This window comes from Littorina saxatilis, linkage group LG13 (assembly GCF_037325665.1).
Source record: "Littorina saxatilis isolate snail1 linkage group LG13, US_GU_Lsax_2.0, whole genome shotgun sequence".
Classification (NCBI taxonomy): domain Eukaryota; kingdom Metazoa; phylum Mollusca; class Gastropoda; order Littorinimorpha; family Littorinidae; genus Littorina; species Littorina saxatilis.
Window position 1 is genome coordinate 22,375,990 of NC_090257.1, and position 12,704 is coordinate 22,388,693.

A 12,704-nucleotide genomic window follows, 5' to 3' on the forward strand; every position below is an offset into this window, starting at 1 on the left:
CACACACACACACACACACCTTCCCCTCCATTCCTAAACAGCGCTTGCCAGCTGCCTGGGGATTTGTCCAGTTGGTACATGTAACTCCTTTTGGTCGAAGGCTGGACAAAACACTTCGTGTTGGTCTCGGCTGCCCTTCTGTGCACATCATTATCTGCTTGTGGGGGTGCTTGCTCCTGAGAAAAGGAGAGATTTCTGTGGTTCGCTGGCTTGTTGTTGCGATTGTTGTTTTTGTGGTGGGTGGCGTCGTTTTTGTTGTTGTTGGTGGTGGTGATGGGACTGTTGGTGACACTTTTGGCTGGTTGTGTTAAAACAGTTGTTGTTGTTGTTGGTGTTGTCGTCGACGTAGTTGTTTTTGTTGTTGTTAATGTTGTTGTTGTTGTGATCTGGTTGGTGTTGTTTTGTCGTTGGAGGTGTTGTTGTTGTTGATGTTGTTGTGTAAAAAGATGTTACGGTGGTTGTGGTATGGCGGGGAAGTGTTGGTTTCGTGTAGGTTTGGAGTGTGGTTATAGTACCATGGTACCAAAGTCTTCTGATTTTTGCGAGGCGAGAAGCTGGACCTCTCAATTTCTCTCGGGGTCAGCTATATGAGGACGAAACACATGCTCCCTCCCTTGTTGCCTTTGTTTCCACCAAACATAGACATATATAGGGTCAGGTATCTAATTTCAACTAGGTGGACTACAGATCGAGTACTTAGGAAACAAATCGGCTAATGTTCAAGCGGTGAGCAGAGCTTGCACCCAGTATTATATTTAATATATTACATACTATGATCTATATTACATTTAATATCTGAAACATTCTACTTAACTAACTCTCTACGTTAACACCAAATAAAGAAAGAAAGAAAGAAAGAACTAACTCTCTCTCTCTCTCTTTCTCTCTCTTTCTCTCTCTCTCTCTCCATCCCTCTCTCTGTCTCTGTCTCTCTGTCTCTGTCTCTCCATCCCCCCTCTCTCTCTCTCTCACTCTCTTTCTCTTCACCCCCCCCTCTCTCTCTCACTCTTTCTCTCCATCCCTCTCTCTGTCTCTCTCTCTGTCCGAGTCTCTCTCTCTCTCTCTCTCTCTCTCTCTGTCTCTCTCTCTCTCTCACTCTGTCTCTCTCACTCTCTGTCTCTTACTCTCTCTCTCTCTCTCCATCTCCCTCTCTCTCTCTCTCTCTCTCTCTCTCTCTCTCTCTCTCTCTCTCTCTCTCTCTCTCTCTCTCTCTCTCTCTCTCTCTCTCTCTCTCTCTCTCTCTCTCTCTCTGTTATCTAACCACCATACTTACATTTTGTACAGAAGCGCAAACTTCTCAGCAAGAACACATTTAGTACCAGCCAGGCATCATTTGACAGGCATAACTGAAAACTCACGAGAGAATAAAAGAAAAAATGTTGCTGTCCTTGTCCCTTTGCGGTTTATTACTTCCCTTTGTGCTCTTCGCTCTTTTCCCTTTATACTTACCGAGGTGTTGTGTTGTTCACGTTTTGCCGAGTCAGCGGAATTTTGCTGTCTTTTCTTCTTCACCGTTAACTGTTTTTAGTGGGTTAGTGTGACTTCGAACGAGGGCAGGATTTTGTGAACTTCTGATGTAACGTCGACGCAGCCGAATGCAAATAAATTATTTTATTTTTTGGTCGTTTGTCTGTCTTTTTGCCTATTTGTATCTCTCTCTCTCTCTCTCTCTCTCTCTCTCTCTCTCTCTCTCTCTCTCTCTCTCTCTCTCTCTCTCTCTCTCTCTCTCTCCGTCCGTCCGTCCCTCCCTCCCTCCCTCCCTCCTTCCCTCTCTCTCTCTCTCTCTCTCTCTCTCTCTCTCTCTCTCTCTCTGTCTCTCTATCTTCGTCGCGATATAACCTTTGTGGTTGAAAACGACGTTAAACACCAAATAAAGAAAGAAAGTCTCTCTATCTCTATCTTCTCTCTCTCTCTCTCTCTCTCTCTCTCTCCCTCTCTGTCTCTCTATCTCTCTCTCTCTCTCTCTCTCTCTCTCTCTCTCTCTCTCTCTCTCTCTCTCTCTCTCTCTCTCCCTCTCTGTCTCTCTATCTCCTCTCTCTCTATCTCACACACACACACACACACACACCACACCACACACACACACTCATTCTCTCTCTGTGTCTCTCTCCCTCACTCCCTCTCTTCCCCCTGTTTCACCTCACTTACTCTCTCTCTCTCTCTCTCTCTCTCTCTCTCTCTCTCTCTCTCTCTCTCTCTCTCTCTCTCTCTCTCTCTCTCTCTCTCTCTGTTTATATGTGAGCTCTATTTGTTGCTATCACACGTGTTCACACGCTTCGATTCCACATTGGTTTGTGTTTTCCTGTGCAGGTTGTTAACAGATTACTGGCTAATGGTTGGTTCTTGGTTATGTCCTAGTCTGTACTTCTTTTTAAAAGAAAGTTATTTGAAGTCTGATTATTGATGCAAATGGGATCACATGTACTTAACGGGAATGTTTATTGGCTGTTCCAGGATGACGTAGCCGCGCTTAGCCTTCCCAAGCGTCCAATCAGAGCGTGCGAGAGAAACCAGACCTGCAGATGGGTGAGTTCTCTTTCGAATTTAAAAAAATATATATATAAATTATATATACCATTGTAGAATTTTTGAACGTTTGCAGTCTATCTGATTTTGAATTTTTGAGTACTCTTACGGAGATGACATGACACTTTCAAACCTTAAAATGCTGTCCTACTTTATCTAACCCATCTGTTTTCTCTTCTTGCAATTCATATATTTTTAACACGATTTTGTTTGTTTGTTTGTTTGTTTGTTTGTTTGCTAGAACAGAGGCCTTGTTCATTTAAACACAACCTTTATTTTGAAAATAAAGGGCGGCATATAGTACAATAAAAACTCTTGCTTACACTAAGTATGTTTCGTATTTACATCAATATAGGAATTGCTTTTTCAGGTGTAGTCAAGGTCAAAATAGTGTTAATACCCTTGAAAGAAATATCAAACAAAGTAAAGAATTTAACACAAACAAACAAACAAAATCAGACAGTAGACGAGGGCTAGCTGGTGCGTTTCTACCACACGTTACAGACGTTAACATGTGGAGGGAAGAACAACAATAAATGGGTTATTCAGGCATGGGAATTGTCCGCCGAAAGGCAAATTTCCGCCGAATTTTTGTTTGTTCCGCCGAAAAAGCAAAAATGTCCGCCAAGAAAATAAATGGGGGAGACAAAAATGGTTCTGAAAACTGAATTTAATGGCAAACTTGGAGCTCAGATGACACCAAATTGCACAATTTGGGTTCTTTGGAGAACAATTTTTCCGGGGGAGCATGCCCCCGGACCAGGCTAGGCACATCGCGCCGTCAACTTTGATATTACTTACACATTTTCAGCCTTTTTTTACTTTTTCCAATTCCCATGCCTGGTTATTCTCCAGATCTGTGAACCAGTGAAACCCATGTTACGAAGGTGGTATTTCTTTATTTAACTGAGACATTTACTTCATAAAAATTGATTTCATTCATAAATACAGGTTACAAACACATCCTTGGCCTGCAGAGAAAGAATTAGAAATACATGTACTTGCACATTTTGTTTGTCTACGTTCAATACATTTTAAGCATTTTAAAATGCATCACCTTCATAACATGGAAACCAGAGGGTGTGAATTGGATTTAACAACTAACATTTTAAGGGAAAAAAGGAAAACAAATATATACTGCGCTTGTGTGGCATAATCTGTAGCATTATCTAATGATGTATATCAATGACAAAAGTAAAGAAAATATATTATGTGAGTTGACAGTTGATATACATGATAATCATTTAATGCAATACAATGGAACCTAGCTCTTGTTTGTTTGTTTGTTTGTTTGCTTTACGCCCAGCCGACCACGAAGGGTGATATCAGGGCGGTGCTGCTTTGACATATAACGTGCTCCACACACAAGACAGAAGTCGCAGCACAGGCTTCATGTCTCACCCAGTCACATTATTCTGACACCGGACCAACCAGTCCTAGCACTAACCCCATAATGCCAGACGCCAGGCGGAGCAGCCACTAGATTGCCAATTTTAAACCTAGCTCTGAAGAATAACACTTATAATGGTAACGGCCGGACTGTCTGCATGCATGTCTGGAGTTGATGTAGCGACGGCGTGTCTGACTGGATGCTGTGTACTGACATTGTTGTATGGCTTTGTGTTGCAGTGTCTGTACGTGTGTGAACGTCCCGAAGAAAATTTCACCAACTCCGAGAGCTGTTTGAGAGACTGCAGGGTGAGTGGTCAAACTAGACTTTACATGATTATCATTGTGGACATGAGAATACCGGATGCCTCGGATAATGATAAGATGAAAGAGGGAAGGAAGGTGCGTTGTGATACTAACGGAGCATGGTAATGGCGATAACTGACAACAACACTCATCATCGTCACTACCATGCACAGCACGCATCACTAGCTGACGTCGACAACAGGAACGGCTTTCTTGGCGGCCATTGGGGGGCCCGGTAGCTCAGTTGGTAGAGCACTGGACTCGTGAACCGAGAGTTTTATCAGTCATTATTACACTACTGTATATAGCTTAATATCATAAATGCTATATTTGCAGTACACAAGGACCCGACCCAGGAGCGAGGGACGCAAGGCGTGTACAGACGCATGTGGCTTCGTGGGCCGCGCTAGCAGCGCTAAAGGCGGAACATGCCCTGCTCCTGTCTCTCTCACAGGGTTCCAGTCCGCTTGCGTCGCCAGTTGTCATGGGGACCGAGACTGCACCAAGGCTGAGGAGAAATGCTGCAGCAACGACTGCGGCAGCGTCTGCACTGCGCCCTATGACCTTGACAGTGAGTCACGTCATCCTGAAGTAAATTTTTTAAGATTACTGCGTCAATAATGTTCGACATACTTTTAACCGTAACTAAAAACAACCAGTCGCTGGATATTTCAGGTTAAATCATTACACGAGACGACTTGATTTTTGTTGAATAACGAGTGTAGCCTACCATCAATAAAAATATCTCATAGGACAGTATCCAAGTGCACGTCTGTCTGTCAATATCTGTCAGTTAGGCTACTGACTGTCTGGCTGCCTGCCAGTATGTCCGTTATGTATCATCTGCATTATGTGGTAGCATCTAAAAGCGTGAGAATTAATGTACTTGTGCCAATATCCAGGTCTTACGTTTGTAGATCGTCTGGAACGAATGAAGTTTCATTTCCCCTTGCCGGTAACACGTACACTGTAACATTGATATCAGTGACAACACTGCTGCGCAGGGTAATGTATTCATCATCTTACATGGCTTGCTTTTCTCATGATTCGATCGATTTGTCCGATTCAGGATAAATCACTGATTGTGTTTCAACCAGTGGTCAGTCCTGAATCAGAAATGTAAAGGTTTCTTCTCTCAGTTTGATGGGTGGTTTTTTTTTTTAGTAAAGACTTGAATTTCTGGATGTGTGTTACTATCGTAAGCAAGCGATTTGTGAAGCGCACACGTACTTCACGCGCACACACAGATAGTCTGAGACACAGACAGTCAAGTACAGAACGCGAATCCGAACGACGGTACAAGACATATAGCATAGTGAATGCAAATGTCAAAGCTGACCAACTAGTAAGGGTGTTACAAGACATATAGCATGGTGAACGCAAATGTCAAAGCTGACCAACTAGAAAGGGTGTTATTATAAGGAGAGTTTTATTAACTTCGAAACACAAATTAATCAGTCAATGATCACACTTTTTCTCTACCGTCTTATGTTCCAGTCCTGCCACCTGTTCCAAGCAAGATCAGCTTCAAGCTGCTGAAGACAGGCGGCGTGCTGGTCAAGTGGGGGCTGGGAGGATCGGACAAGGCGAATGGTCAAGCGGTCAAGCCGTGGAGACAGTCGCCCGTTGTCTTTATCCTCCGCTGGTGGTGTCCCTACACGTCTGGGGCGCTAACGTCTGTGGTAAGTCGCGAAGGCTTGGAGGGAGCGAGTATGACATTAAGACTTGAATCGATGGATGGATGGATGGATGGATGGATGGATGGTGGGAGGGTGGATGTATGAATCTGGCTGGCTGGCCGACTGGATAGATGGATCGGCCTGCGCCTTTGGCTGACTGGCCGGCTGACTGACTGGCTGGTTGACTGGCTAGCTCGATCTGTCTGTGTGTCTGTCCACTTGTCTCTTGTTGGAGATGGATGAATTGCTTTCGTGCGCGCACGCACGTGCAGATGTGTTCTTTGCTTAACGAAGAGTCACAGTTTGTGTAATAGAGCTTCAAGTTTTCAGCTCGAAGTTTCGCACATTTTACTTTTCAGAATTTATGAATGCAGAATTAACCGAGTAATTCAGAAATCGTTGTATGGAAATTATGCTTCAAACCTTCGACTTCAAAGCTTTCTCTCTTCAGCCGACCAATAGATACGAGAACGTTATATCGAGTCTTGAACACGCAAATGACGGATTAACTACCCTTTTATCAGTGCGTTTGACTGTGTGTTTCAGACGGACAGACCCCGCGCCAGACTGCAGGGCTACCCGACAGGAATCTACCCGGGGTCCAAGTGTCACTTCATGGTGGCTGCAGTCAACATGCACGGCTCTCGGGGATTCTCCAAGGTCTCGCCCTACATCAAACGTCAGTGGCCTTCCTTGTCGGCTGTTACTGTAGTTTGACGGGCGCGTTGGGCTAGTGGGTAAGACGCCGGCCTCCCGCGCGGAAGGTCGAGTGTTTGAATCCCGGCCGCGCCTGACGGGTTAAGGGTGGAGTTTTTTTCAATCTCACAGATCAATTTATTTGCAGACCTGTTAGTGACTTTTCCCCTTCGTAGGCTATGTACACGGAAGCCATGTCCGAGTTCGGTGGGTTATAAAAACACGAAAATACCCAGCATGCATCCCCGAAAGCGGTGTAGTACTGCCTAATGGCGGAGTAAAAACGGTCACACGTTAAAACCCACTCATCCCATGAACGCAGAAGAAGAAACAGTAATTACTGTTGTTTATTTGGTATACTTATTGTTTGTGAAAAATGTCCTCCAAGACATTCAGGCTACAATCCCTGTGGAAAGGACGTTATTGTATTGTCGTTGAAAATAGTTATCTGATCTCTCATCCACAGAATTTGTCGACACAAATTATCCGTTAACTTCTCTACAGAGTTTGTTGAAAATAGTAATCCGTTCTCTCGACTGCAGAGTTTCTGACACCGTCACCCCCACTGAACTTGGACAAAACCAAGAGCTCGATGCATGATGGGAAGGTTGACGTCACACTACAATGGCAGCCGCCTGTCTACACTGACGGTTTGCCTGTTGATAAATATCAGGTATGGTTTGCAGTGTGTGTGTGTGTGTGTGTGTGTGTGTGTGTGTGTGTGTGTGTGTGTGTGTGTGTGTGTGTGTGCGGGCGGGCTGCGTGTGTGTGTGAACAAGATGTTCGTTTGTTCAAGTTAAAGTATCATAAAGCAATAACAACCAAACAGTCAGCGTTTGAATTTAAGTAACCAAGGCTGTTGTACGTTTGGAGGGATGGGAGAGAGGGGATGGGTGCTCTACGCGTATTAGTTAACGAAGACAAAGTGAATGCAAATTGATAGACTGGTATTGTGAATTAATGAATTGGACGTAGAAAAAAGTGAATGCATAAGAGCATAGCTGAATAGATGGGCCGGCCCGTATGAGAAACTGATATAGTGAATGACTGACTTGGCCGTAGGAAAAATGAATGTCAAAGAGAAAGATAGGATAAAAGAATAAATGGGCCGCATGTGAACAACAGATTTTGCATAAACGAACCGTTGGTATACACTTATGTGTTAGAGTTCAAACTAAGTTAAGTTACCTCGAGTATACTTTACTTTGGATTTGGCAATTAAAAAAGAGCAAATCTCTCGGTCTGCCCGATACTTTTCTATACCACAAGCTTTCGGAATCCGTTTCTCCAAAAGACAGTATCATAATCAAATGCAGATAAAAGTGTTTTTGCCTTGTCATCTTCATGTAATTTATGCCTGAAGTGTATATATGAGTGTGCTTGAGTTGTTAATGCGAAATAATGTGTATGAGTGCGCCTTGAGTCGCCTTGTGGTGAGATATGTACGCGTTATAAATTCTCGTATTATTATTATTGTTATAAAAATAACAGTGTTCCAGGGTGTATTCACTCTAATTGTTCCGTGTGGTCATTGATGTTGCAAGGTATTCTGGAGTGACAGTCTCCCCCGCGCGAGTCCCAACTACATGAGATTACACATGCACAGGCGTATAGTTGGCGGTGTGAGTATATAGTCTTTTACTTCCTTGTTCTATATTCTTGTTTATTCATTTGTTTGTTTCTTCAGATGTAATTTATTTTTAATTTTTTAGGGAATGTGAGTGCATTGTTTATTGCTTTGCTGTTGACTTGCTTTTTGCATGCTGATGATCTGTTTGTCTGTGTGCCTGTCCGTCTTCTATTTCTGTTTTTTTTTCTCTGTTTTTGTCGAGCTTAATGCTTTTTACATTTAGTCAAGTTTTTGACTAAATGTTTTAACATAGAGGGGGAATCGAGACGAGGGTCGTGGTGTATGTGTGTCTGTGTGTGTGTGCGTGTGTGTGTGTGCGTGTGTGTGTGTGTGTGTGAGTGTGTGTGTGTGTGTGCGTGTGTGTGTGTAGAGCGATTGAGAGTAAACTACTGGACCGATCTTTATGAAATTTGACATGAGAGTTCCTGGGTATGATATCCTCGGACATATTTTTCATTTTTTCGATATATGTCTTTGATGACGTCATATCCGGCTTTTTGTAAAAGTTGAGGCGGCACTGTCACACCCTCAGTTTTCAATCAAATTGATTGAAATTTTGGCCAAGCAATCTTTGACAAAGGCCGGAATTTGGTGTTGCATTTCAGCTTGGTGGCTTAAAAATTAATTAATGACTTTGGTCATTAAAAATCTGAAATTTGTAATTAAATTTATTTTTTTATAAAACGATCCAAATTTACGTTCATCTTATTCTTCATCATTTTCTGATTCCAAAAACATATAAATATGTTATATTCGGATTAAAAAAAAAAGGTCTGAAAATTAAAAATATAAAAATTATTATCAAAATAAAATTTCCGAAATCGATTTAAAACCAATGTCATCTTATTTCTTGTGGGTTCCTGATTCCAAAAACATATAGATGTGATATATTTGGATTAAAAACACGCTCAGAAAGTTAAAACGAAGAGAGGTACAGAAAAGCGTGCTATGCAGCGCAGCGCAACCGCTACAGCGCTGAACAGGCTTGTCACTTTCACTGCCTTTTGCACTTGCGGCGGACTACGGTCATTGTGAAAAAATCCAGTGCGTTCAGTTTCATTCTGTGAGTTCCACAGCTTGACTAAATGAAGTAATTTCGCCTTACGCGACTTGTTCTTTGTTTCTTGGTTCTCTCACATGCTTTTTCTTGTTATTCTTCCTTTGTTTTGCTTTTCTATCGTTCTTTCTTTCTTCTTCGCTTTCTTCGTTTTTGATTTCTTCATCTAATTATTCATGTAGTTCTTGAGGTTGTTTCTTCTTCTTTTAAGCTCGTTTTTTGAGTGCCTTCTTTTGTTTGTTCCTTATTTACCTGTGCATCATTGGGTCAAACCTGTTTTTGTTTATTTTGCAGGATATCACTACTTTTGTGCTACACAACCTTGAACCAGGCACGATATATTTCGTACAGGTAAGCATCATTGCCCCCACTCTCTCTTTCTCTCTCCCCCCCCCCCCACTCTCTCGCTCTCTCTCTCTCTTCCCACTCTCTCTCTTTCTCTCTCTCTCCCCCCCTCTCTCTCTCTCTCCCCCCAGTTTCTCTCTCTTTCCCCCACTCTCTCTCTCTCTCCCCCCACTCTCTCTCTCTCCCCCCCCCCTCTCTTTCTCCCCCCTCTCTCTCTCTCTCACTCTCTCTCTCTCTCCCCCCCCCACTCTCTTTCCCCACTCTCTCTCCACTCTCTCTCTCCCCACACTCTCTCTCTCTCTCCCCACACTCTCTCTCTCTCTCTCCCCACTCTCTCTCTCTCCCCTCACTCTCTCTCTCTCCCCCCCCCCACTCTCTCTCTCTCCCCTCACTCTCTCTCTCTCCCCCCCCCCCCCACTCTCTCTCTCTCCCCCCCACTCTCTCTCTCTCCCCCACTCTCTCTCTCTCTCCCCCATGCACTCCTCTCTCTCTCCCCCCCCCCCCACTCTCTCCCCCCCCCCCCCACTCTCTTTCTCTCTTTCTCTCTCTCCCCCTCTTTCTCTCTCTCTCTCTCTCTCTCTCTCTCTCTCTCTCTCTCTCTCTCTACCATCCCCATCTCTCCGACTCTTTTTCTCTAACTCTTTTGTTTCCTTTCTCCTTACCCCTCCTCCACCCCCCCCCACCCCCCCCCCACCCCCCCACACACCCACTTCCCTTCCCGTGTCAGTTTCTGTCCCTTGGAAGGATATGGTACATGTACTGGCTAGTTTTACCTTGCTGCATGTTCTATGCAGTTCACCACACAGAAATAACTCATTAGTAATATTCTGTGCTCCTCAGGTCCGAGCTGTGGTGAAGTGGAAAAGTCAACAGAAAAGGGGAAAGCCAGCATCCGCTTACATAGAGGTTTACTCACCGCCTCAAACACACGGTGAGTACTGTACTAAGGGATAGATTAAAATTTATAATTTCTTCTTTTTCTTTTTGTCGTCTCTCTTTCTGAAAGTATTGTATTTGTAGCTGACGAAGACATTCGTCTAAACCGGTCTATTCATGTTTTTATTGTTCTTGTTTTGGTGAGTACATTTTTTATTGTTATCTTGTTTTGGTGAGTACATTTTTATATTTAGTCAAGTTTTGACTAAATATTTTAACATCGAGGGGGAATCGAAACGAGGGTCGTGGTGTATGTGCGTGTGTGTGTGTGTGTGTCTGTGTCTGTGTCTGTGCGTGTGTGTGTGTGTAGAGCGATTCAGACTAAACTACTGGACCGATCTTTATGAAATTTGACATGAGAGTTCCTGGGTATGAAATCCCCGAACGTTTTTTTCATTTTTTTGATAAATGTCTTTGATGACGTCATATCCGGCTTTTCGGGAAAGTTGAGGCGGCACTGTCACGCCCTCATTTTTCAACCAAATTGGTTGAAATTTTGGTCAAGTAATCTTCGACGAAGCCCGGACTTCGGTATTGCATTTCAGCTTGGTGGCTTAAAAATTAATTAATGACTTTGGTCATTAAAAATCTGAAAATTGTAAAAAAAAATAAAAATTTATAAAACGATCCAAATTTACGTTTATCTTATTTTCCATCATTTGCTGATTCCAAAAACATATAAATATGTTATATTTGGATTAAAAACAAGCTCTGAAAATTAAATATATAAAAATTATTATCAATTTATTTTTTTCGAAATCAATTTAAAAACACTTTCATCTTATTCCTTGTCGGTTCCTGATTCCAAAAACATATACATATGATATGTTTGGATTAAAAACACGCTCAGAAAGTTAAAACGAAGAGAGGTACAGAAAAGCGTGCTATCCTTCTCAGCGCAAGTACTACCCCGCTCTTCTTGTCAATTTCACTGCCTTTGCCGTGCGCGGTGGACTGACGATGCTACGGTCTTGCTGCGTTGCATTGCGTTCAGTTTCATTCTGTGAGTTCGACAGCTACTTGACTAAATATTGTATTTTCGCCTTACGCGACTTGTTATTGTTATCTTGTTTTGGTGAGTACATTTTTATTGTTACCTTGTTATTCTCACCTGCAGTCTCTTGTTCCTATTCTTATAACTTGAAAGACAGGTTCTTATAACTTGAAAGACAGGTTCTTATAACTTGAAAGACAGGTTCTTATAACTTGAAAGACAGGTTCTTATAACTTGAAAGACAGGTTCTTATAACTTGAAAGACAGGTTCTTATAACTTGAAGGACAGGTTCTTATAACTTGAAAGACAGGTTCTTATAACTTGAAAGACAGGTTCTTATAACTTGAAAGACAGGTTCTTATAACTTGAAAGACAGGTTCTTATAACTTGAAAGACAGGTTCTTATAACTTGAAAGACAGGGCAGGACCTCTAAAAGATGTTTTGGTGACAGCTAGAACACAACACTCTAATATCACTGTAAGCATCAAGTGTTGCATCAATCACGTCAAATTTAAAGGTACTCCACTTTTCTCATTAGCACAACACACTGCTGCCAAAAAAAAAAAATTCTTCCATTTTGATTTCTTGGATGTATTTAAAGGTACATCTTCAATTTCAAAATGGAAGAAAATGGTGGTGGTTTTCCTGGTAACAGTCTGTTGAGAAAAGTGGAGTCTAGAAATGTACACCGAAATGTGCTTTTATTCTTGACCAATGTTTAGGTCAACCGAGTTGTACTTAACCGATGTTTAAGTTAACAGAGTTTTAATAAACGGATCTTTAGGTAAATCGACTGATCATTAGCTTATTCGACTTTTGATTAACCAATTTTTCAGTTAACCGAGTCTGAATTGACCAATGTTTACTTTGCAGAGTTTAATTAATCGATGTTTTGATTATATAATCCTTAGGTTAACCGAGTTTTATTTTACCAAAGTTTAGGTTCACCCAGTTTTAACTTAACGAGGTTTAGGTTTACTAAGGTTTCCTGTGTTGTGTTGCAGGCTCCACCCCACGGCCGTCGATCGTCACTGACCCTGACATGGACAGCATCATACAGAGCGTCAACGTCAACCAGACTTTCTTCCACGACACAATCCTCAAGGCTGCCATCCACTGGACTCTCGTACCAAGTCAGTGTATA

General features: G+C 42.5%; 1 protein-coding gene across 2 annotated transcripts in view; it reads left to right on the top strand.

Moving 5' to 3' along the window:
* LOC138983872 (anosmin-1-like) overlaps window positions 1–12,704 on the top strand; it is a 34,133-nt gene that overhangs the window by 8,659 nt on the left and 12,770 nt on the right. For both annotated transcript variants that reach the window (XM_070357202.1, XM_070357203.1), the window contains exons 3-12: window positions 2,455–2,526; window positions 4,156–4,224; window positions 4,558–4,792; window positions 5,719–5,903; window positions 6,447–6,579; window positions 7,139–7,269; window positions 8,141–8,218; window positions 9,578–9,634; window positions 10,469–10,559; window positions 12,565–12,693. In XM_070357202.1, coding sequence (XP_070213303.1) covers window positions 2,455–2,526; window positions 4,156–4,224; window positions 4,558–4,792; window positions 5,719–5,903; window positions 6,447–6,579; window positions 7,139–7,269; window positions 8,141–8,218; window positions 9,578–9,634; window positions 10,469–10,559; window positions 12,565–12,693 — 1,180 coding nt within the window. The remainder of the gene's footprint in view (window positions 1–2,454; window positions 2,527–4,155; window positions 4,225–4,557; window positions 4,793–5,718; window positions 5,904–6,446; window positions 6,580–7,138; window positions 7,270–8,140; window positions 8,219–9,577; window positions 9,635–10,468; window positions 10,560–12,564; window positions 12,694–12,704) is intronic.